The sequence below is a fragment of the Carcharodon carcharias genome, chromosome 15 (genome assembly GCF_017639515.1).
Source record: "Carcharodon carcharias isolate sCarCar2 chromosome 15, sCarCar2.pri, whole genome shotgun sequence".
NCBI lineage: Eukaryota > Metazoa > Chordata > Chondrichthyes > Lamniformes > Lamnidae > Carcharodon > Carcharodon carcharias.
In genome coordinates this window covers 30,005,319-30,030,450 of record NC_054481.1, presented here as the reverse complement: position 1 = coordinate 30,030,450, position 25,132 = coordinate 30,005,319, and the positions used below count along the sequence as shown (strand labels likewise).

Here is a 25,132-nt window from a genome sequence, read left to right as displayed (position 1 = left end):
AGGCTCAAGATCATATCAGGTAGTATATTTATCCACCCTCACAAAAATGTTGCTTTTTAAAAATAAATGTTGAAAAGTAAAATTGGAGACTTATTGAGAAACCATAAATTGCTAAGCCATTCACTGCTTACTGTATGAGGGATCTGATTGGAAGAATAACTTTGTTTCCTAGGTATCATAGCAGCTGGCACCAGCAAGGGGCAGGTTGCTTTGTGGCGAAAGGCTTTGGTCAACAGTTCGAGTGTTTGCAGAATAGAGGGGAAAGACCAATGGAAACTACAAGCTCCAATTGATCTCGAAGGAAATATCATACAGATCAAGGTAAAGGAGGTGAAGAACACACTGTGACTCATTCTCACCAGCAGTGCCACGCAGCATATTCACCCTGCTGCCAAGAGCAAAGGCCGTAGTCTTCCACCACCCTCTGGCTTGTGTTTATCTGCTCCTTGTTATTTCAGTCACCATTCCTTGGATTCTAGTGCGCATATTGCCTGTGTGTGGAGGTATTTGGCTTAGTTGTTGGACATCACAGTGCAGCTCTTACACTTTTCTTCGCACCAAATCTATATTCAGGAAGTATATTATCAAATGGATTTTTTTTCACTGGTGCCATGCATGAGATTTTAGTGGAAAAGGAAATGTTGATGGTGTTCCTGCAGAATATGCCTAAAAAAGATGAGTGAGTGGAGTAATTCAAAATGGTTCCAAATAGACTTCAGATCAGATTCAGGTCTCGCTGAGAGAGGTTCTTCAATTGTGAACTGTGGAGAAGTGGGAATGTCTGCAGGCCTGCCCCCTTGTGCTGTATTTTAGATATATTCAGTGTTCTCTGTTTTCAAATTAAATTGATAAACCCCACCAAATAGAATGTTTCAGTTAGTGTTTCCCTTGCTGTTGGTTGGGAAGCAAGAGAGTAGCTTGAGATTATTCTCACCACTCAGCTCCTCACGGACACGATGGAACCATAAACAAGAATTTATCAGATGACTGGATGCAAAACTGCTGGACTGTCTGTATGTGGCTAAGCTGGTAGTGTATCTGCTGTGTTGCACTAGGACACTCATAACACTTATTCTACTGCAGCCTCTGGTACACCACACATTTATAATGCACTTTGCAGAAGTGTTGAATTACATGGTATATGTCTCACATGCAGCATTGGATCCTATTTGTTCCAAGTGTTCAGTGGAGAAAGTGAGAGTTGTCTGATTATTTGCTGCCTTTGGTAACCAGTGTGTATCTACTGTTTGTTTAGTGGGGCACCAGTAAGAACCTTCTGTCTGTGAACAGTGCTGGCACAGTCCTTATCCTCAGTGAGCAGGTGATGTCTGCTCATTTCAACCAACAAGTGGCAGCAATGCAGGTGGCTCCCAACCAACTGAGCCTTACCTTCTTCTCCTCAGGAAACCAGCAGATGCTCCGTTCAGACATGCATGTCAAAGGGGTTTATGTCACCAAGGTAAGTGCTTGAAGCACATGTTCCACTTCACGTGAAATCGACTTGTTTGTATATCCTTGAAACCTGTGGATGAAACTCAATGTGTGCCAACACATACTTGATGCTGTTAAGGTTCTTAAACAAGATATTACTCCCTCACTTCATTTTTTCACATTTTGCTTTATTGAAATATACCTTTTGGTCTGATGGAGTGAGTACATAGTCCTTCATTACTCTATGTCGGGATAGTTGAGCCCTACACCCACACAATAATAACCTGTGATCAGAGCATCTTGTGTGTGTGGAAAATTCTATGAATTGAAAACTGTGCAGGGATTCAGGACATTGTAGAGTGAAGGTTCCTTATTCTTGGGATGGTCCCTGTGGACATGCAAGACAATCATGTGTCTTGTTACTATTCTGCTTTTAGTGTCTACTATTTAATAAAGTTTTTGTGAGGTCTGTCCATAATTTTGAGAATAATACTCTGCTCCACAGTTGAATTGTAGCTGTAAAAATTTGCTGTTCGCAAACTTGTTAAATTGCCATTTTGAAGGTTTTTCAGTGCATTCTGAAGCAGTTTGCTGTTGGATCTTGACTTGAATTATGACTGTAGGTTAAATTTCTGAGCTGATCAGTCCTGATTTGGAGAGCCTGGCACTACTATGAATGAAACCTCTGTTCCCTGTTGTTGCAGGAAACAATAGCAGTATGGAATGGAAAGCACACAACCGTTTTCGAACCATTTGGGCCATCACTGAGAAATGCAGGTAAAATTTCATTAGCTTTTTCAGGTGAAATTAAACAGTTACTATATCAGTAGAGTGGATAGTGAGTTCCCTGACTCAGAGGCCATTCAGCCCAACCAGTCCATGCCGATGTTGATGCTGCACTGGAACTCTTTCCATCTTTCCTCATCTAAATCTATTATGGTAACCATCTATTTCCTTCTCCTTCATACGCTTGTCTAGTTTCCCTTTTAAATGCATCTATATAATTCACTTCAACCACTCCCGTGGTAGTGAGTTCTATACTCTTAACACTCTTTGGGGCGAAGAAGTTTCTTCTAAATTCCCTATTGGATGTTTTGGTGACTATCTTATAATGATGGCCTCTAGTTATGCTCTTCCCCACAAGAGGAAACATCCTCACTGTCTCCACTCTATCAAAACTGCATGAGATGGAAAGTCATTCCCAAACATTTCCAAAAAATCTGTTTAACAACTGAAATCAATTTGCAAACCCTAATATAGGAAATTCATTTCTTCTACAAAAATTATGAGCTAAGTGATTGCCTTGTATTTGAAACCCATGGTCCCTGGGGACAGTAATGGAGTATGTGGTCTCTGGGAACTCTGTTGGTGGAATACTTCATGTGACTGGTCCACTTTGCCTCCCATATCTCTTTTCACTGTTGTATTTTCTATGTTCTTACCACTGACAATAATTTGCACTGTGGGTTTTCACCCAGGCTCGTTCCCCTGTGATTCTTCTGTTTTGGCTATCCATGAAGAGAGCATTTACACTGTCGAGCCAAACCGTGTGCAGGTTCGCACCCTGCAGGTAAGTGGACGTCTTCATTTCCTTAAGCATCAGTGGTGATGTACTCTAGAAGTACTTGGCTGCTGATCCAATGTTGATATTGTCTTTCCAAACGGATCTCCTTTTTTAAGTTGAGTTTTGGAGCAGTTTGTGCTGTGGGGCATGTTGTAAGAAATGCTTGCTTTGAAGAGTTCTTGTTTGCATTCTGTACTGTTATTGTCACCAATCAACATTCTTCATTATATACTGGAATCCAGACAGTGCAAAAATCCTCTCAATAGCTGCTTAAATAGCTTTGTACTTCCTGTTATAATTGTGGCCTTTATAGCTAATGGTTGTCACATTTGGCAACATAAATAAACCACAGGCCCTCCTATTCAGGTATTAAAAAACCATTTCGTAAAGCAACCCAATGAGAGCTCAAGTAGAAATGTGCAAAAAGTTTTGGCCCTGCTTATTACAATACATGCTTTATCCAACAGAAATATCAGAAGGTCCTGTTTATTTTATAAGGCAGTGGGTGAGTGGTCAATTTATCACACAGCCCACCTTCAAATTCCTGTTGTGGAAGCTTGGACATCCAAGGATTGACTCTCAACTACTAGCTGTACTGTGCTGCAGCCTAAATGCAAATGTATTTCAACCTGATCTCACGAACAGAATCATAGAATTGGTTGAGTGGATAAGTAAGCTGCAAGGTGTGGTACTCAACCATACAGATCAGAGAGGTCCTGTATTCAGTGCCCTTCTAGGTGGTGATGAAGTCACTGCAGTCAGAGGAGAGTGGGTTGTGGAAAATTAGACAACTTTCCCTTCCTATTTGCTGTCCAGAGATATCTGCTGAAAAGTGGATGCATGGAAGTCTGTTGGAAATCCAGTATGTTCTGACATTTTTGAACAGTAACTACTTTGATTTTGAAACTGAGTTGTTCTTGCCTAAACCACAGCGGCAGAGAATGTGGTGGAGTCAGTGTAGGAACACCTCTTGACTGAACACATAGAGATGGAGGGGCTCCTCGATCCAGAGAATTTCCCATTCAGGGCACAGTGGGTAGAACACACTGAATGCATTACATGGCATAGTTGCAGAGAATGAAGAAGACACAGATCAGACTGTTTTTTCTTTAAATGAATCTGGCAACTATGGTTTTCTAATGAGCTTCAGCAACCAGTTAAAAAGTATTTAAAAAAAGGATCAAAAATAAAAACAAAATCTTGCAGATCCTGGAAATCTGAAATAAAAACAGAAAATGCTGGAAAAACTCAGCACGGCTGGCAGCATCTTTGGAGAAAGAAACAGACTTAACGTTTCAAACCATATGACTCTTCTTCAGGGCAATACAAGATACAAGATCAGAAAAAGAAAAGGTAAAAAGACTCAGAAAGCTAATGTTCACATTCTTTCAAATCCCTCCAAACTCATTTTGAGGAAAGTAAATTTCTGCATTTCCACTCTGCGTTGAAATACTGCTCTATTGTCATGGTGTGAAGCTTGATGCCTTTTCCTGACTGTGACAATCCTGAGTGTGTTCTTCCTTTCAGGGTACAGTCAAGCAGCTGCTCATGTTCAGTGAGACGGAGGGAAACCCCTGTCACCTTCACATCTGTGGGAACTTCCTGGTGGTGGGGACAGACACATCACATGTGAAGGTCTTTGATCTTTCCCGCAGGTATTGTACACAGTCCTGACACTTGAATTAAACATATTTATAGTGTTTAACCAAAGGCTTCCCATAAAATCGTACTCCTGTACTGAGGTCACTGCTTTGATGGAACAATGGAAAATACTGCTTAAAATAAAAATAAAGCTGGAATTAGGAAATAAATGGAAGGAGTACTATAATAAGCCAGATTAGTTGGATATGCCAAATCAACCATGTTGAAAAAGTAATTTCCTGGATAGTATATGGGCCCATGTGAAGGACTTTGATCAAATTAATGGAAAGAAATCTCTGGAGTGTTGTTTTTGAAGGTTAATATCAAAGCAATCCCATTTCCTCTTTATTTCAGTGTTACATTGCAAACGGAGGATAACATTATCATGCAAAGATACAGGGGTGATGCGTTTCACACCTTTGGACCTGCTCATTGCAGTTTGTAATCCATGCCTTTATTAAGTGCGTGTAGTTCCCTGTTGTTTTATTATTTTTTGTTTTGCATGTCACACACTGATATTATTCTATTAGAAGATTTTTTTTGAAGCACTGTGTTTTATTGCTAAACATCCCTGCTGCCTTGGAGGTTATTCTGAATATCATTACACTCAGCATAACTGATAGTAGAACATACTTAATCACTGGACCGTTGACATTAATTATCTCTCACACTAGAGGGTGCTGGCGTGAAGCACGGGTCTGCACAAACAGACAGAACTGTGACTGATTAAAGTTCACAAGCTCTGATTACTTTTCATAGTTGTTTAAAATTATCGGCTCTTATGGGGTTACGTTTATGATTATGAGGAATGGGGTTGTGTAAACAGCATCTTGCATTACACTCGAGCAAACAGAAGCACTGTGCACCAGTCACCCTGTAGCTCAGTGGGTTGTGTTTTGTCATTGTTGTAAGAGGGTCATTGGTTCAAGTTCTATTCCACAACTTGGAAAGCATAGTCTAGACTCCATGTTACAACAGTGACTACACTTCAATAATAGTTGGCTGTAAAATATTGTGGGATGTCCTGAGATTGTGAAAAGTGCTATATAAATGAAAGTTTTCTTTTCCTTATTGACTATGTGATTAGACTTTGGTAGGATACTGCGTGTCTTTGAATAATTTGTGAAGCTCACAGTCTAGCCTCACACTTGAACAAAGTGCTGGAAAATAATTTGATGCTGTGGAACCTCACCATGACAAATATCAATACTTTCGGGGAAGGGGGAGAATAGTGGACAAAAATACTTTGCGAAGGTTGTGGTTCAGTAGGTGGCACACTTCCCTCTGAGTCAGGAAGTTGTAAGTTCAAACTCCAGAGACTTGAGCATGCAATCCAGTGTAGTACTGACCGAGTGCTGCACTGTCAGAAGCACTGTCTTTTGGTTGAGATGTTAAACTGAGGACCCACCTAACCTCTGAAAAGATCCCATGGCATTGCAGGGAAAAGAACAGAGGCGTCTTTAAAGAACTGAAGTTTGATCATTGGGCTTATCATCTTGCAGTGACTTCAACCCAAAGTGACCCTGCTCATCTCTCTGGAAACTAGGATCTAGATACTCTCACCTGGACCGCTCCTGAAGCTGGAAGGACTGAAAATGTTTGCTTACTTACAAAAGTCTTTAAGGAACCTGCATTCATTGAGTTTTCCACCTGTTGGTTAGGTGATCTTATCATGGTGCAGGTGAATAATTATCTTGCCTGTCTTAAACAAAAGAAAGTAACAATTACATAAGAGGTTGTTGGAAAGGTTATTTCCTTTGTGTGTATGATTACTGCTAGTGATTTTCAGTAACTGGGGGAAACTGATGAAACAGATGCTACTTGTTTTGTCTATCCTTCAGGCTTCACTGTGGTTCTGGGAATAAATTTGCATCAGTGCGCTGACACTGGCCTAACCTGATGATCATTCTGTTCTGCAGGGAAGCAAAGCCTCACTGTAATGCTAAAAACCTGGCAGAGCATGTCACCAGCCTGGGACATATTACGTCTGTGAAGTGCAATTCCAACGGCAGTAACGTCAGCATTCTCATCAACAGGGTAAGTGCAGCTGGAAGCTTGCTAGCTCCAATTAGACTTCCCTATGCAGCTGGGCTAGCAATGATAAAAGCCAAAAACTGCGGATGCTGGAAATCCAAAACAAAAATAAAAATACCTGGAAAAACTCAGCAGGTCTGACAGCATCTGCGGAGAGGAACATAGTTAACGTTTCGAGTCCATATGACTCTTCAACAGAACTAAGGAAAAATATAAAAGAGGTGAAATATAAGCTGGTTTAAGGGGGGGTGGGTGGGACAAGTAGAGCTGGATAGAGGGCCAGTGATAGGTGGAGATAGCCAAAAGGTGTCATAGACAAAAGGACAAAGAGGTGTTGAAGGTGGTGATATTATCTAAGGAATGTGCTAATAGGTGACATTAAGTGTAGAAAGTAGGACGAGCCCTAGTGGGGTGGGGTGGGGGGAAGGGATCGAAATAGGCTAAAAGATAGAGATATAACAATGGATAGAAATATTTAAAAATAATGGAAATAGGTGGGAAAAGAAAAATCTGTATAAATTATTGGAAAAAAGGGGGATCGGAAAGGGGGTGGGGATGGAGGAGAGAGTTCATGATCTAAAATTGTTGAATTCAATATTCAGTCCGGAAGGCTGTAAAGTGCCTAGTCGGAAGATGAGGCGCTGTTCCTCCAGTTTGCGTTGAGCTTCACTGGAACATTGCAGCAGGCCAAGGATGGACATGTGGGCATGAGAGCAGGGTGGAGTGTTGAAATGGCAAGCAACAGGGAGATCTGGGTCATGCTTGCGGACAGACTGAAGGTGTTCCGCAAAGCGGTCACCCAGTCTGCATTTGGTCTCTCCAATGTAGAGGAAACCGCATTGGGAGCAGCGAATGCAGTAGACTAAATTGAGGGAAGTGCAAGTGAAATGCTGCTTCACTTGAAAGGAGTGTTTGGGCCCTTGCTCGGTGAGGAGAGGGGAAGTAAAGGGGCAGGTGTTGCACCTTGTGCGGTTGCATGGGAAGGTGCCGTGGGAGGGGGTTGAATGTAGGGGGTGATGGAGGAGTGGATCAGGGTGTCCCGGAGGGAATGATCGCTGTGGAATGCCGCTGGGGGGGAGATGTGTTTGGTGGTGGCATAATGCTGGAAATGGTGGAAGTTGATCCTTTGAACGCGGAGGCTGGTGGGGTGATAAGTGAGGACAAGGGAGACCCTATCATGGTTCTGGAAGAGAGAGGAAGGTGTGAGGGCGGATGCGCGGGAGATGGGCCAGACATGGTTGAGGTCCCTGTCAACCACCATGGGTGGAAAACTTCAGTGAAGGAAGACATGTCAGAGGAACTGTTTTTGAAAGTGGCATCATCAGAACAGATGTGACAGAAGCAAAGGAACTGAGAGAATGGGATGGAGTCCTTACAGGAAGCGGGGTGTGAGGAGCTGTAGTCGAGGTAGCTGTGGGAGTCGGTAGGCTTGTAATGAATATTGGTGGACAGTCTATCACCAGAAATTGAGACAGAGAGGTCAAGGAAGGGAAGGGAAGTGTCAGAGATGGACCACATGAAAATGATGGAGGGGTGGAAATTGGAAGCAAAATTAATAAATTTTTCCAGGTCCAGACGATGAAACTTGTTGCTGCAGTTGCATTCATGAGGTTGGAGTTGCATGGTTTTAATTCCATCATATAATTGGTATAAGGGCAATTCCACAACTCTGTGCTGCTAACTGGTTGCTGCACTCATGGAAAGTGGGTCAGAGACATGGCTACAACATTCTCATTGGGTAAAATTCTTGCCCCGAGATTAGAAGGTTGTAGGTTTAAGTCCCCTCCCAGGACTTACATACAAATTAGGAGCAGGAGTAGGCCACTTGGCCCCTCGAGCCTGCTCTGCCATTCATAAGATCATGGCTGATCTGAGTGTAACCTTGAGCACAAAAATGAAGGCTGACACTCCAGCAGAGTATTGCATTGTTGGAGGTGCCAGCTTTCAGAAGCAATGTTAAACTGAGGCCCCATCTGTGCTCTTAGGGGGACTAAAAAGATCCCATGGCACTATTTTGAAGAAGAGCTGGGGAGTTATCCCTGGCATCCTGGCCAATATTTATCTCTCAGTCAACAACACAAAAACAGACAGAGGGAGCATAAATGAAGTTGTATTGTTTATAAGACACCAGCCGGAGTACAATAAGCAAGCAGCTTTAGTCACTTAAGGATGGAAGGACCATATTACCATTGAGAAGGGTACAGAGAGGTGCAACAAAGGTGATACTTGGGTCATTCTGCAGCATCGTGTTAATCATCTGTTCACAGGGTGGATACTGTTGCCTGCGACAAAAATATTTTGCTGAGTTCCAAGAACAATGCTGAGGATAGGCCCTTGCACATGAGACTTTGAGTCACTTACTAGGGAGAGCCTGGCTTCCTGTTGCCTTCCTTGTAGCTTTATCTTTCAAGTAATTTCTCCCAGGTGGAATGTAACCAAAGCTGAAGCGCCCCAATTGGGTGCCACCTGCTCCCATTAACCACAAGTTCCATAAGCATTCACATAGCAGAACACCAATTTGATAGTGTTTTTATTCAAATGTAAGACATTTATTAGTTACTTTTAATGGAGTTGTCAGTTGGCGGTGGAAGCCATGTTTCTGTGTGGCTTTTTGGTATTCTATGGTCCTGCTTTTAGAGTGTCTGGTGTGTTAGGCTGAGGAAGGGGTGATATTCCTATTTAAATATGTTGCTCTGTGTGGCTTCTCTGAACAATAAAGATTCAGAATGATGAATAGTTAAGTCCAACACTTCCTGCTAGTCTCTGGAGTTTCATTAAGCTTGTTTATACAAGTAGTATTGGGTTGTGACAATGGAACAAGTTGGCTCTTTACAGCTTCAGGACCACAAGTAATCCAAGCACTGAAACAGGGCTTCAGTTGTTGGAGCTGCCCTGCTCAACACATGACGGGGATCTCACGGTCTATTTTTTTTTAAATAACAAGTATTCACTTTTTCCTAACTATGATCTGATTTTTCAAACTCCAGGGAGCAGGGTGAATTGGGAATCTCTGAGACTTTGTGGCCCTACACCACATTCAATAGGAAGAAAATCTGCAGGTGGGCAGGGCAAAATTCATTTTTAGATTATATTTAGAGTAATCTTGCTTTATTTCCTGTCCTTCTGGCAGGCTCTATTCTCAGGCACCTGATTAATCCATTGGCCTGTTCTACTGAACTTCAATTCTCATAGCGATGTGTGGGAAAAGTTGGTACTCAGCATGTGTGTGCTCTATTTTATTGATGTTTAGTTAGGAACTTTAGTCTGTATTCTGTTGTTACTGGGATATTGATGAAATGTGTTGGTGTTTTCCTTCCAGCTGAATGGCACCCCAGATTCCAGAGTTTTCTTCTATGATGTGGAGATGGACACTCTGAATTACTTTGACTTTGAAACTGGGCGACCAAGCAGTGAAAGCTATTCTATGCCTCATGTGGAAGAGGGTGACATGGAAAAGTGAGTAAGTTGAGTTTGCTACTGAATGAGAGAAGTCCCTTGTGGTTACTGAGGGAAACGTAAAACTACACAAAAATTACATTTCAATAGTGTGCCTCAAACTGAAAGACCTCTCAGGGGAAAAGTGGAACTATATGGGATGAAAAAGGGGAACAAACACTGACAAGTTAGGGTTTTAGGAAGGTTTTGAAAGCAAAGAGAGAAGTAATGAGGCTGGGTATTTAGGGGAGAGGGGTCAAGGGTAGGGAGATAGTGGTGAAAGAGCAATGGCTAATTGGGGAGAGAAGGAGCAACAAATGATGCTGAACCTTTTGTTTGATGCAACTGAGTGACTTGCCATGCACTACATATGAATTAGGAGCACGAGTAAACCATTTGGCCCCTCAAGTCTGCTGTACCATTTAATAAGATCATGGCTGATCTGATTGAGGCCTCAACTCTACTTTCCTGTCTACCCTTTATAGCCTTTTACTCCCTCGTCAATCGAGAATCTATTTAACTCAGCCTTTAAAATATTTAATGACCCTGTCTCCATAGCTCTCTGGGAAAAAGAATTCCATGGATTAATAACCCTCTGAGAGAAAAAAAATTCTCTTTATCTCAGTCTTAAATGGGCAACCTCTTATTTTTAAACTGTGTCCCCTAGTTCTAGTCTCTCCCATAAGGGGAAAAATCCTCTCAACATGCACCCTGCCAAGTCCCCTCAGGATCTTGTATGTTTCAATAAGATTCTCATTCTTCTAAACTCCAATGGACTCAGGCCTAACCTGTCCAAACTTTCCTTATAAGAATACCACTTTATCCCAAGAATTAATTGAGTGAACCTTCTCTGAACTGCTTTTAATGCAATTGTATCCTTAGGCATGGAGACTAAAAGTGTACACAGTGCTCTAGATGTGGCCCAAATATGGGGGGAGGCGGTGGCATAGTGGTAATGTCACTAGACTAGGGAAGGAAATCTGCCGTCCTTACCTGGTCTGGCCTACAAGTGACTCCAGACCCACAGCAATGTGGTTGACTCTCAAATGCCTTCTGAAATAGCCTAGCAAGCCACTCAGTTGTATCAAACTGTTACGAAAAGTAAAAGGAATAATAAACCGAACAGACCACCTGGCATCGACCTAGGCACTTGAAACGACAATAGAGCACCCAGCCCTATCAACCCTGCAAAGTCCTCTTTACTAACATCTGTGGGCTTGTGCCAAAATTGGGAGAGATGTCCCACAGATGAATCGAGCAACAGCCTGACAGTAGTCATACTCATGTAATCATATCTTACAATGTTCCAGACACAACCATCACCATCTCTGGGTATGTTCTGTCCCACTGACAGGACAGACCCAGCTGAGGTAGCTGCACAATGGTTTATAGTCGGGAGAGAGTTGCCCTGGGAGTCCTCAACGTTGACTCTGAACCCCAGGAAGTCTCATGGCATCAGGTCAAACATGGATAAGGAAATGTCCTGCTAGTTACCACCTACCATCCCCCCCTCAGCTGATGAACGAGTACTCCTCCATGTTGAACATCACTTGGACGAAGCACTGAGGGTTGCAAGGGCACAGAATGTACAGTGGGTGGGAACTTCCATGTCCATCATCAAGACTGGCTTGGTAGTACCACTACTAACTGAGCTGGCCAAACCCTAAAGGACATAGCTGCTAGATTGGGTCTTCAGCAGGCAATGAGAGAACCAACAAGAAGGAAAAACCTACTTTACCTCGTACCCACCAATCTACCTGGCACAGATGCATCTGTCTGTGACCACGTTGGTAGGAATGATCAGCGCACAGTCTTTGTGAAGACGAAGTCCCATCTTCACATTGAGGATACCCTCCATCGTGTTGTGTGGTACTACCATCGTGCTAAATGGGATAGATTTTGAACAGATCCAGCAACTCAAAACTGGGCACCCATGAGACACTGGGCTATCAGCAGCCGCAGAATTGTATGCAAACACAATATGTAACCTCATGGCATGGCATATTCCCCCATTCTACCAATACCATCAAGCTGAGGCTTCAAACCTGGTTCAATGAAATGTGCAAGCAGGCATCCCAGGAGCAACACCAAACACACCAAAAAATGAGGTGTCAACCTGATGAAGCTACAACGCAGGACTATTTGCATGCCAAACAGTGGAAACAGCATGCAATATACAGAGCTAAGCATCCCACAACCAACAGATGAGATTTAAGCTCTCCTGCCATACCCAGTCATGAATGGCAGTGGACAATTAAACAACTAAATGGAGGCGGAAGCTCCACAAATATTCCCATCCTCTATGATGGGGGTGCCCAACACATCAGTGCAAAAGACAAAGCCAAATAATTTAGAGCCATCTTCAGCATTAAGTGCCAAGTAGATAATCCATTTCGGCCTCCTCCTGAGCTTCCCAGCATCACAGATGTCATTCTTCAGCCAATTCAATTCATTCCACGTGATATCAAGAAACAGTTGAAGGTACTGGATGCTGCAAAGGCTGCGGACCCTGACAACATTCTGGCAATTGTACTGAAGACTTATGCATCAGAATGTGCCGTGCCCCTAGCCAAGCTGTTCTAGAACAGCTACGACACTGGCATCTATCCGGCAATGAGGAAAATTGCCCAGGTATGTCCTATCCACAAAAAGCAGGCCAATATCAGTCTGGCCAATTACCACCCCAGATCATAGTGATGTAAAGAGTCATTGACAATGCTATCAAGTGGCACTTACTCAGCAATAGGGGGAGATGGTGACATAGTGGTAACGTCACTGGACTAGTAATCCAGAGGTCCAAGCTAATGTTTTGTGGACAAGGGCTCAAATCCCACCATGGCATCTGGTGGAATTTAAATTCAATTAATAATCTGGATTTGAAAAGCTAGTCTCAGTAATGGTGATCATGAAACCATGTCAATTGTTGTTTAAAACCCATCTGGTTCACTCATGCCCTTGAGGGAAGAAAACCTGCAATCCTTACCTGGTCTAGCCTACATGTGTCTCCAGACCCCGAGCAATGGGGTTGACTTTTAACTGCCCTCTGAAATGGTGTGGCAAGCCACTTAGTTCAAGGGCAATTAGAGATGGGCACCAAATGCTGCCCTTGCCAGCGAAGCCCAAGTTGCATGAAAGAATGAATGAATAAATAAATAAATAGTCTGCTCACTGACACTCAGTTAGGGTTCTGCCAGAGCCCCTCAACTCCTGACCTCATTATAGCCTTGGTCCAAGCATGGACAAAAGAGCTGAACTCAAGAGGTGAGGTGAGAGTGACTGCCCTTGACATCAAGTCAGCATTTGACTGAGTGTGGCATCAAAGAGCCCTAGCAAAACTGAAGTCAGTGGGAATCAGGGCAGGGGGGACTCTCCACTGGTTGGAGTCATACCTAGCACAAAGGCAGATGGTTGTCGTTGGAGTTCAATTGTCTTAGTCCTGGGACATCATTGCAGGAGTTTCTCAAGCTAGTATCCTAGGCCCAACTGTCTTGAGCTGTTTCATTAATGACTTTCCCTCCATCATAAGGTCAGAAGTGGAGATGTTCACGAATATTACATAATGTTCAGCGCCATTTGCACCTCTTCAGATACTGAAGTAGTCTGTATCCACATGCAACAAGACCTGGACAATATTCAGGCTTGGGCTGATAAATGGCAAGTAACATTCGTGCCACATAAATGCCAGACAATGACCATCTCCAACAAGAGAGAATCTAACCATCTCCCCTTGAAATTCAATCACTGAATCTCCAACTATCCACATCCTGGGGGTTACCATTTGATGAGAAATTGAACTGGATCAGCCATATAAACACTGTGGCTACAAAAGTAGGCCAGAGGCTGGGAATTCTGCAGAGAGTAACTCGCCTCCTGACTCCCCAAAGCCTGTCCATCTTTTCACAAGGTACAAGTCAAGTGTGTGATGGAATACTATCAAATTGCCTAGATGAGTGCAGCTCCAACAACATTCAAGAAACTTGACACAATTTAGAACAAAGCAGCCTGCTTGATTGGCACCCCATCCACCACCTTCAACACTCACTTCCTCCACCACCGATGTACAGTGACAGCAATGTGTACCATCTACTGTAGCAACTCACCAAGGCTCCGTCGACAGTACCTTTTGAAAACCACAACCTCTACTACCTAGAAGGACAAGAGCAGCAAATGCATGAGAACACCACCACCTGCAAATTCCCTTCCAAGTTACACACTATCCTGACTTGGAACTATATTGCCATTCCTTCACTGTTGCTTGGTCACACTCCTGGAACTTGCTTTCTCACAGCATTGTAGACGTTCCTACAACACATAGACTGCAACGGTTCTAGAAGGCAGCTTCTCAAGTGCAATTAGGGTTGGCAATAAATGGCCCATCCAGCGATGCCCACATCCTATGAGCGAATGGAAAAAAAAAATGTCCCGTACAACTTTAGCAAAACTTCCCTACTTTTATATTACACGCCCCTTGATTTAAGAGCATTTCTGGGATGCTATTCATGTCGTCTACAGGTGAAGTCAGACACAAAATATCTGTTCAACGCTTCTGCCCTTTCCTTATTTCCCATTGCTAATTCCCCAGACTCACATTCTGCCTTGCTGTACCCGGATATTAACCTTTTGTAATTCATGTACCAGGACACCCAGATCCCTCTGTACTGCAGAGTTCTGCAATCTCTCTCTGTTAAATAATACGCTGCTTTTCTGTTCTACCTGCCAAAGTGGACAAGTTCAGATTTTCCCACATTACATTCCATCTGCCAAAATTATGCCTCCTCACTTAACCTATCTATATCCTTTTGCAGGTTCCTTATGTCCTCTTCACAATTACTCTCCTACCTATCTTTTCTCATCAGAAAATTTAGCAATCCTATAATCGGTCCCTTCATCCGAATCATTGCTATAAATTATAAATACCTGATCTCTGTGGTACTCCATTATTTACAGCTTTCCAACCCAAAAATGCCCCATTTATCCCTACTTTCTGCTTCCTGTTTGCTAAACAATCCCTACACCATAAGCTCTTATTTTGCATAGTAATCTTTGATGTGGCACCTTATCAAATTCCTTTTAGAAATCCAAGTACATGACACCCAAAGGTTCCCCATTAGCTGTGTTGCTTATTACTTCCTCAAAGAATATCTGCCCCTTTCTCAAAACCATATTGACTCTGCCTGATTGCATTAAGATTTTCTCAGATGCTATAACCGCCTTAGTAATAGCTTTAAGCATTTTCCCTTCGAAAGTTGTTAGACTAACTGGCCTGTAGTTTCCTGCTTTCTGTCTCCCTCTTTTCTTGAATACTGTTATGTCAGTTATTTTCCAATCTGAGGAACCTTTCTAGGGAATTTTGGAAAATTAAAATCAATGCATCTACTGTCTCAGCAGCTGCTTCTTTTAAGAGCCAAGGATAAAGGCCATCAGGTCCTGGAGACTTGTCAGCCTTTAGTTCAAATAGTTTTCTCAGTACCCTTTCCCTGGTGATTGTAATTGTTTTAAATAATTAATTAATTGCCCTCCCTTTCACCCCTTGATTTAAGAGCATTTCTGGGATGCTCTTCATGTCGTCTACAGGTGAAGTCAGACACAAAATATCTGTTCATCGCTTCTGCCCTTTCCTTATTTCCCATTGCTAATTCCCCAGACTCACATTCTAGAGGACCAACACTTTCGTTAGTTACTCATTTCCCTCTTAAATTGTCATGAATAGAATTTACGTTTTTCCTTTTATGCCTGTGATCAATATGTTTGCATGTAAAAGGTGAATGTTTTCTTATCCTCAGAGTGAGTATCCACATTAAATACTTCCAGAAGCCAAGCTTTTTGTGAGTTTCAAAATAAAGAAGGTTATTTATTATCAAACACTTACCCCGAATTTGACATGATAATTCACTCACTAGTCTCTCACACACACACTCTCTCACACACACAATGATTAGATACAGACAAAGGTAATATACTGTTAGGAGCATATGAACATTCAAACGAACAACGAGCAGGAGTAGGCCATTCGGCCCCTCGGACCTGCTGTGCCATTTAATAAGATCATGGCTAATCTGATAGTAACCTCAAATCTGCATCCCGCCTACCCTTGATAACCTATCACTTCTTGCTTACCAAGAATCTCTGCCTTAAAAATGTTCAAAGACCCTGCTTCCACTGCCTTTTCATAGGAATATAAGTAATAGGAACTATAGTAGACCATTCGGCCCCTCAAGACTGCTCCACCATTCAATAAGATCATGGCTGACCACCTTGTGTTTCGGTTTCCACATTCCCATCTAACCCTGATAACCTTTGATTCCCTTGCCTAACAAGAATCTATCTACCTCTGACTTAAAAATATTCAAAGACCCCGCCTTCACCATCTTCTGAGGCAGAGAGTTCCAAAGTCGCACAATCCTCTGAGAGAAAACATTTCTCCTCATTTCTGCTCTAAAAGGGCAACGCCTAATTTTAAAACAGTGCCCCCTAGTTCTGGACTCACCCACAAGAGGAAACATCCTTTCATCGTCCACCTTGTCAAGGCTTTTCAGAATCTTATATACTTCAGTCAAATCACCACTTACTCTTCTAAACTCCAATGGAAACAAGCCCAGTCTGTCCAACCTTTCGTTATATGACAATCCACTCATTCCAGGTACCATCTAGTAAACCTCCTTTGAACCGCCTCCAATGCATTTACATCCTTCTTTAAATAAGGAGACCAAAACTGCACACAGTATTCGAGGTGTGGTCTCACCAATGCCCTGTATAACTGAAACACAACGTCCTTACTTTTATGTTCAGTCCCTCTTGTAATAAAGGATAGCATTCCATTAGCCTTCTTAATTACTTACTGTACCTGTATACTAACTTTTTGACTCATGTACTAGAACACCTAGATCCCTCTGCACCTCAGAATTATGCAGCTGTTCTCCATTTAATGAATACTCTGCTATTTTGTTCTTCCTGTCAAAGTGAACAGCTTTACATTTTCCCACATTAAACTCCATTCGCCAGATTTTTGCTCACTCACTCAACCTATCTATATCCATGTCTTCTTCACAACAAAAACAAAAACAGAATTACCTGGAAAAACTCAGCAGGTCTGGCAGCATCGGCGGAAAAGAAAAGAGTTGACGTTCTTCTCAACTCTTTTCTTCTCCGCCGATGCTGCCAGACCTGCTGAGTTTTTCCAGGTAATTCTGTTTTTGTTTTTGTTTTGGATTTCCAGCATCCGCAGTTTTTTTTGTTTTTATTCTTCTTCACAACATACTGTCCTGCCTATCTTTGTGTCATCTGCAAATTTAACTACCATGTATTCACTCCCCTCATCTAAGTCATTGATGGAAATTGTAAAAAGTTGAGGACCCAGTACAGACCCCTGTGGGACTCCACTCGTCACATCCTGCCAATTCGAAAAAGACTCATTTTCATTTTCAGGAAGAGAGTTCCAAGGACTCACAAACCTCAGAGAAAAATTTCACCTCATCTCCGTTTTAAATGGCCAACCTTTATTTTCAAATAGTGACCCCTAGTTCTTGATCACCCCCCAACAAGAGGAAGCATCCTCTCCACATCCACCCTGTCAAGCCCCCTCAGGATCTTATATGTTTCAATCAAGTTGCCTCTTACTCTTCTAAACTCCAATGGATACAAGCCTAGCCTATCCAACCTTTCCTCATAAGACAATCCACCCATTCCAGGTATTAGTCTGGTAAACCTTCTTAGAACTTCTTCCAACATATTTACATATTTCCTTAAATAAGGTGACCAATACTGTACATAGTACTTCAGATGTGCTCTCACTAATCTTCTGTATCACTGAATCAAAACCTCCCCATTGTTGTATTCAATTCCCCTCACAATAAATGAAAACATGCTATTAGCTTTCCTAATTACTTGCTGTACTTGCATAATAGCCTTTTGCAATTCATGCACTAAGACACCCAGATCCCTCAGCATCTCAGAGCTCTGCAATCTCTCACCATTTAGATAATATGCCCCTCTTTTATTCTTCCTGCCAAAATGGATAACTTCACATTTTCCCACATTATAGTCTATTTGTCAGATCTTTGCCCACTCACTTAATCTATCTATATCTTTTTGTAGCCTCCTTATGTCCTTTTCACAACTTACTTTCCTACCTTTGTGTCACCAGCAAATTTGGCAGCCATCCCATCCATCCTTCATCCAAGTCATTTATATAAATTGTAAACAGTTGAGATCCCAGCACTGATCCCTGTGGCACACCATTCATTATATCTTCCCAACCTGAAAAAGACCCACGTATGCCTACTCTCTGCTTCTTGTTAGCCAGCCAATTTTCTATCCATGCCAATATGTTACTCCCTATACCATGAGCTTTTATTTTCTGCAATAACCTTTAATGTGACACTTTATCAAATGCCTTCTGGAAATCCAAGTACAGTACATCCACCAGTTCTCCTTTATCCACAGCACATGTTACTTCCTCAAAGAACTCCAAGAAGTTGGTTAAACATGATTTCCCTTTCACAAAACCATGTTGACTCTGCCTGATGTCCTTGACACTTATCCAAGTGCCCTGCTATAGCTTCTTTAATAATAGCTTCTAAAATTTTCCCTATGACAGATGTTAAGCTAACTAGCCTGTAGTTTCCCGCTTTCTGTCTCCCTCTCTTTTTGAATAATGGAGTTAGATTTGCTACGTTCCAATATAATAGAATTTTTCCCGAATCTAAGGAGTTTCAGAAAATTAAAACCAACGCATCAACTATCTCACTAGCCACTTCTTTTAAGACTCTAGGATGAAGTCCATCAGGACCCGGGCACTTGTCAGCCCGCAGCTCCAACAATTTACGCAGTACCACTTCTCTGGTGATTGTAATTTTTCTGTGTTCCCCTCTCCCTTCTATTTCCTGATTTATAGCTGCTTCTGGGATGTTACTTGTATCCTCTATAGAGAAAACTGATGCAAAATACCCATTCAATTCATCTGCCATTTCCTTGTTTTCCATTATCAATTCTCCTGACTCACTTTCCATAGGGCCCAACACTCACTTTGTTAACTCATTTCTTTTTAAAATATTTATGGAAACTCTTACTATCTGCTTTTATATTTCTGGTTATATTTAGCTTTCTCTCATACTCTGATTTCCCCCTCTTTATTTATCTTTTAGTCATCCTTTGCTATTCCTTATATTCTGTCCAGTCTTCTGGCCTTTCACCTTTCTTTGCACAATTCTATACTTTTGCTTTAAGTTTGATACTAACTTTAAACTTTCTAGTTAACCATGGATGATGTGGTTTTTCTTACTCATTGGAATGTATCTATTCTGTGTATTCTGAAATATCCCTTTAAATGTTTGCCACTGCAACTCTATTGACTGATCACTTAACCTAATTTACCAATTCACTTCAGCCAGTTCTGCTTTCATGCCCTCATAATTACCCTTATCTAAGTTTAAAAACATAGTCTCAGACCACTCCTCTCTCCCTTAAACTGAGTGTAAAATTCAAGTATATTATGGTCGCTGCTACTTAGGGGTGCCTTCACCATGAGGTAATTAATTCATCCTATCTCGTTGCACAATACCAGGTGTAATATAGCTTATAGTCATCTCAGTCTCTTTCATGAAAGGCCTGTAGTTTCTTAGATGCAGTTGATGCTTTAACGTTAAAATGAAGGTCTTGTAAAGCAAGGGATTTTCAGTAGACTGTGATATTGCTTGTATTCCAATTTCTAGGAGGTTGGTCCTTCCCTCAGGTGTGGTCTCCCACTTTCAAGGTTATTGCTGTTAATTACCTTGGTTGCTTGCTGACTTGCTAGTTTGATGGCTTTGTGTGGAGCCCTCTTGCTCGTTTTAAAAACAAACAACAAAATGATTCCCTCATCATGTGACTTCCACAAGTTTAAAGTCCTTTTTTCCAAACAAAGGGTTGTTTGTATGTTGATTCCAATCATCCTGTTTTGTCATTTGACATCTTGAGATTCACCCAGTCTAGTTTGGGTGAGGGAAACTATCATAATGCAATGGAAAGTTGACATGATCCAGTACATCCATCTTATACATTGAGTACAATGTCTCCTTTTGCCCAGGGTGAAACTGAAAGTCAGGTTGGTTGGAATTCCATAGTCCTTTTTTGTTGATCCATCGTTAAAGAAAGGGATGTATGAATTCCCTGGAAGGCTATGAATGCCCATATTTAATTAGGTATTTGCTTGAGACTTAGGACTGTCTGAAGCTGAAAACGCCAAAAGCCACATGATTTGTAGCAGTCATTTTAGTAGTCTGTGTGTTTTCAGTTTTTGAAAGTATGGAATGAAAATTCATAATATATGCTGGGACATAAAATAATTGTAGGAACTATCTGTTTTCTAGCAAGTTTTCTCTCAACTTTTAACTCCTCCCTTTTTTCAGTCATTCTTTACTTGTTTTAAAATTCTGTCCAATTTTCTGCCCTAATACTAATCCTTGCAGAATTTTACACTTTTTCTTTCAATTTGATGCTACCCTTAGTTAGCCACAGATGATGCATCCCTCTTCTACAGTCTTTCTTTCTCACAGGAATGTATCTTTGCTGAGTGTCATGAAATATCTCCTTAAATCTCTACTGGCCTACCCCTTAACATAATTTCCCTGTTCACTTTAGCCAGCTGTTGTCAAACCCTTGTAATTGCCTTTATTTATGTTTAAAACACTTGTTTTAGAGCCATTCATCTCTCCCTCAAACTGAAAGTGAAATTCAATCACGTTATGCTACGTAGAGGCTCCTTTACTATGAGGTCATTAATTATCCTGTCTCCTTAGACCTTACCAGGTATAGAATAGCCTGGTTGGTTCTAGAACGTATTGCTCTAAGAAATTTTCCTGAAAACACACCATGAGCTCATTTTCCAGGCTACCTTTGCCAATATGATCCCCCAGTCTATATGTAGATTAGAATCACCCATGATTATTGCTGCACCTTTCTTATAAGCCCCCTTATTTCTTCCTGTATACCCTATCCTACAGTGTAGTTACTATTAGAGGACCTATAAACTACTCCCACAAGTAACTTCTTCCTTTTGCTATTTCTTATTTCAACTCAAACTGTTTCAATGCCCTGATCTTTAGAACTAAGGTAATTTTTCACTATTGTACTAATTAACAGAGCCACCCCACCACCTTTTCCTAGCTTCCTGCCTTCTGAAATGCCAAATGCCCTTGAATATTCAAATCCCAGACTTGGTTACCTTACGGTCTCTAGTTGGCCTTAGTATGGGACTGAAGTCACACATAGGCTAGACAGGCCAGGATGACAGTTTTCCTTCCTGTCCGACTGTGTATCAATTGCAGCAAGAAAGATTAGTTATTTGATTTTAACATGGACAGAAGCTTTTCCAACTTGTCACAAGTCTTTGCAATTTATATTTAATCCTACAGAGGGCGTTCTGAGATGAGTGAACTGCTGGGACGATATCCAATCAGCCATTTCTGGGATCAGAATGAACCTAAATTGTTTGTGTGTGAGGCCCTTCTGGCTGTTTCAACCCCAAAGCAGTCAAAGCTGTCTACAAGCACTGAAACCAATTGTCTAGAATATAAGGTGGGTGTTCTGTCAGAAGCATAAAATCAAGGCTATGTTTGCTACCAACGCCATGCATGCGCAGTTGTATACTGATGGTAGACCCAGGTTAGTGGTCACCATTTTTATAAAGGGCAATGTGCAGCAGGGTGCATGCATGGCACCATTGCACCACCTTTATATGGGGCAATGTGCAGTATGGCTCATTCGTGGTCATCACTGTCCCTGTCAGCAGGAGGAGAGAATGTTGCGCATTTCTATCCTGGACTGACAGTGATGAATTTTGGAAACTCCTTTTACAGGGGGTTAGAAGGGAAGGATTTGCAGAAAGTAAAATATTTTCCTTGTGGGATATTTTCCTACAGTCATGTTAGTCAGTGTTTCTAAACTCTGTCGCACTATCCCAATAATGTAAGTGGATTGTAGGTTGCCATGAGTGTTAGACTGTATCACCTCTCCTTACTCTTCTTCCTTCTTCCACTCTGAGTTCCAGGCTGCAAGCTCCAGCAATGATGTCATTGGATTTCTGTGCATGCATGGACCAGTGCGTGTGCACAGATGAGTATAGGTGGCCATCTTGCATGGCCATACTGTGTTGACAGGAGACACAGTGTAAAATCAAAGATTTGAGGGGAAAGAAAGAGATTTGGGGCCAGATTTTCATCTTTGAGACCGGTAGCTCAAGTTGGAAAATTTCCCAATTTGGTAGACCTACCTCGATAGAAAGTGCCTGGTCAGACCCAATTTTCGCTCTGGGGGCTGAAGTAGGGGCGGTGAATGGTGAGTGCAGGATAGATTTGGGCTCCTGGAATCAGATCCAAGGTGGTCACAAGGTTAGCTCAGTGCCGAGACAGGCTGTTTAAAATGCCCGCCTTGGTTCTCTGGGACTGTCCCAGTTGGTTGCTTATATTTTAGGCTCTGTAGCCCTCACCCCACTCCTCATGCACCCTCAATGCTCCCCACCCACTTCCAAGGGCCCCTCATATCCTCCATGCCAACTGTTACAGACTGAAGAGGGGTTAATTTAAACAGCCCTGATTTCTCCTCTTACCACCCGTCCATAATCAGAAAGGCATTTTGATTTGCTTCCGCCTTTATAAGTGGTGGCATGTTTCCCAACCCCGCAATTTTGGTGTGATCCAACTTTCTGTTAATAACCCCACACCAGACTCAAGATAGGATTAACTCAGAGGGTTAGTTTATTTGCACACACTCAAAACGTGGGAGGGGAATCATTACATAGCTGGCCTGTGCACTCGTACAGTAAAAGAGGGATAGAGAAAGATAGATTTAGAGGGCAAAGGCTGCAGAGAAAAGAATTATTGTTTCACAGGTGTCCAGAGTCCAGAATCAAAGTCCAATGGTGTATTCCTTCACAGAGGTCAGCAGGCTGAACTGATGCTGGATAATTCACATTTCCAGAAGAGTTGACTTCCACAATGAGACCGGCACACAGAGATGAATCAATCTTGTAGGCGATGGTACAGATGTTCCAGTTGAAACAGTGTAGATGGGGCCAGGCATTCAAACCTGCACAGAGCCCCTTTTCTGTGCTGCTGCTTGTAGATGGTATAAATGGCAGACTAAGATTTCTTAGCACCACAAGGCAATATTACTTCTTCCACCAGTTAGGGGTTCATGTCACATGACTCCCACCTCTCCACTCTGGCTTTGACAAAGGGTGTGCATGCCTTTGCCTGGGTCCCTGAGATTGCTAACGTTCCAACCATTCAGTCTTGATTGCAGGATCCTTTGTCCTAGCAGATGAATCAGCTCCGGTTGGCCAGGCCTGACTTATGAAACATGGATGGCCTTTGTATAGTTCCCTTTGAATTTGGTCTCTGTAGTCCACATGGGGTTATTAGGGTCTCTTCAGAGCTAACAAGGTGTCAGTTTCTGCCAAACTGGCATATTCGCCCCTGTTGTTAGAGGGTCACAGACACACATAGTTTTAGCTGTTTTAAAAAGGGCCTTTGTCCGGTTTTTAAAATTTTACAAATTAGCCATGAGGATACATGGTGTGTATCTTAGTGTGAGGTCTTAGCCTCCTGACACAACTAATGGCAATTCTATGGCCATTCAACCAGTATACTCTGTACAGAACCAGTGAACTCTATAGTAACAATGACATGTGTGAAACTGCTTTAAAAACATCCATTCATAATCTTTTCTGGAAAAAAAAATCTGCTGTTGCTACAAAAGTGTTAATCCTATAAAAGTGTCAGTCAACCAGATTTTTAAAGAGTCAATAACAGAAGCTATAAGCACTTGACACCTCTTTACCTGGTGCAAGTAAATGTTGAGCTATTGACAAAAGAGATCACATAAAAATAGCTTATTATAAAATCATAAAGCTGTCAATCTTCTCTGCACATGTGTCAACAGACTCACTCATAATCTTTTTTATGGAAGTCTGGGCTCTCTTGGTTGAGTTGGCATGGAGAATATGAAGGGCCAATGGGGATGAGTGGAGGGGTATGAGTTGGCATGGAGGGGGCATGGGTAAGACCTTTTGAAGATGTCTTTCAGAAGGTTACCAAATCCAGACTATAGTTCACTACTCCTCTGAGATCCATGAACCATCTCATGGGAATAGGTCATGGAGAACAAGGCCCAATTTCCTGCAAAATTGCAGGGGGCTAGGAGATGCCCATCCCCGCAATGGAGTTGGCCAGGTCAGGAGTGCAGTATGCAGGCTCGCTACTCATACCCTTATTCCGTGCCAACAAAATTTGGGGGTGCTGGGAATGGGGGTGGAAATCCCGGAATCAATCCTCTCCACCATTTTAAATCACACTGCCTCCATTCTGACATGGTCAGAAGCATGATACTTCTAATCTAAAGCTCCTCCATAGTAACAGCTCCATGAACAACAATCACTTGGTAAATTTACAGTGAATGAATGACTAATTCCAATTTTGCTTCTCTATATCTGAATAGTTAAGTAAAAATACTGCCAGTCAGTCCAGTGACAGGGTTTCTCCACCACAAATGGTAGGCTTCTACCCCCACACCAACCCCCCTCCCCCCAACCCCCCGGTGGTATGGCTCTTTCATTCCCTCCCTGAGTGGCAGGGCTCCTTTACCTTTGTTTAATAATTATACGCAGCCATGCCTAACATCTGCGATTCGAACCCTTGACCTTAATGCATTTAAGGCAAGGCTTTGATGCATACATGAAAAAGATGAGATGGGAATAGGTAACTAAATTAAGAGGAGGTTCATATGTAGTACAAATACCAGTGGAAACCAGCTGGGCCGAATAGCCTGTTTCTGTGCTGTAGATTCCATGTAATTCTAAGAGGGAAGGAGTGATTCTGGGATTGATTTTGAATTGATTTAGCGCAGACATAATGACCCAAACAACCTCCACCCTATTTGTAAACGTCTATAGTTTTGTGATAATTCCAGCAACCCAAACAGTCCCAGTATCATAAGACTATAGAGGTTTTCCTTGTAAAGAATACAAATTCTGAGTACGATGATAGGATGGAG

The 25,132-nt window shown here is 42.1% G+C and overlaps 1 protein-coding gene across 3 annotated transcripts in view; it reads left to right on the top strand.

Annotated features, from left to right (window-relative positions):
- The window catches only part of ift140 (intraflagellar transport 140 homolog (Chlamydomonas)), a 140,960-nt gene that overhangs the window by 36,677 nt on the left and 79,151 nt on the right, over positions 1 to 25,132 (top strand). For 2 of the 3 annotated variants that reach the window (XM_041206060.1, XM_041206059.1), the window contains exons 9-16: positions 173 to 321; positions 1,256 to 1,459; positions 2,136 to 2,208; positions 2,910 to 3,001; positions 4,523 to 4,650; positions 6,556 to 6,673; positions 9,990 to 10,126; positions 21,496 to 21,658. In XM_041206060.1, coding sequence (XP_041061994.1) covers positions 173 to 321; positions 1,256 to 1,459; positions 2,136 to 2,208; positions 2,910 to 3,001; positions 4,523 to 4,650; positions 6,556 to 6,673; positions 9,990 to 10,126; positions 21,496 to 21,658 — 1,064 coding nt within the window. The remainder of the gene's footprint in view (positions 1 to 172; positions 322 to 1,255; positions 1,460 to 2,135; positions 2,209 to 2,909; positions 3,002 to 4,522; positions 4,651 to 6,555; positions 6,674 to 9,989; positions 10,127 to 21,495; positions 21,659 to 25,132) is intronic. The other variant, XM_041206061.1, reaches the window with a different exon arrangement.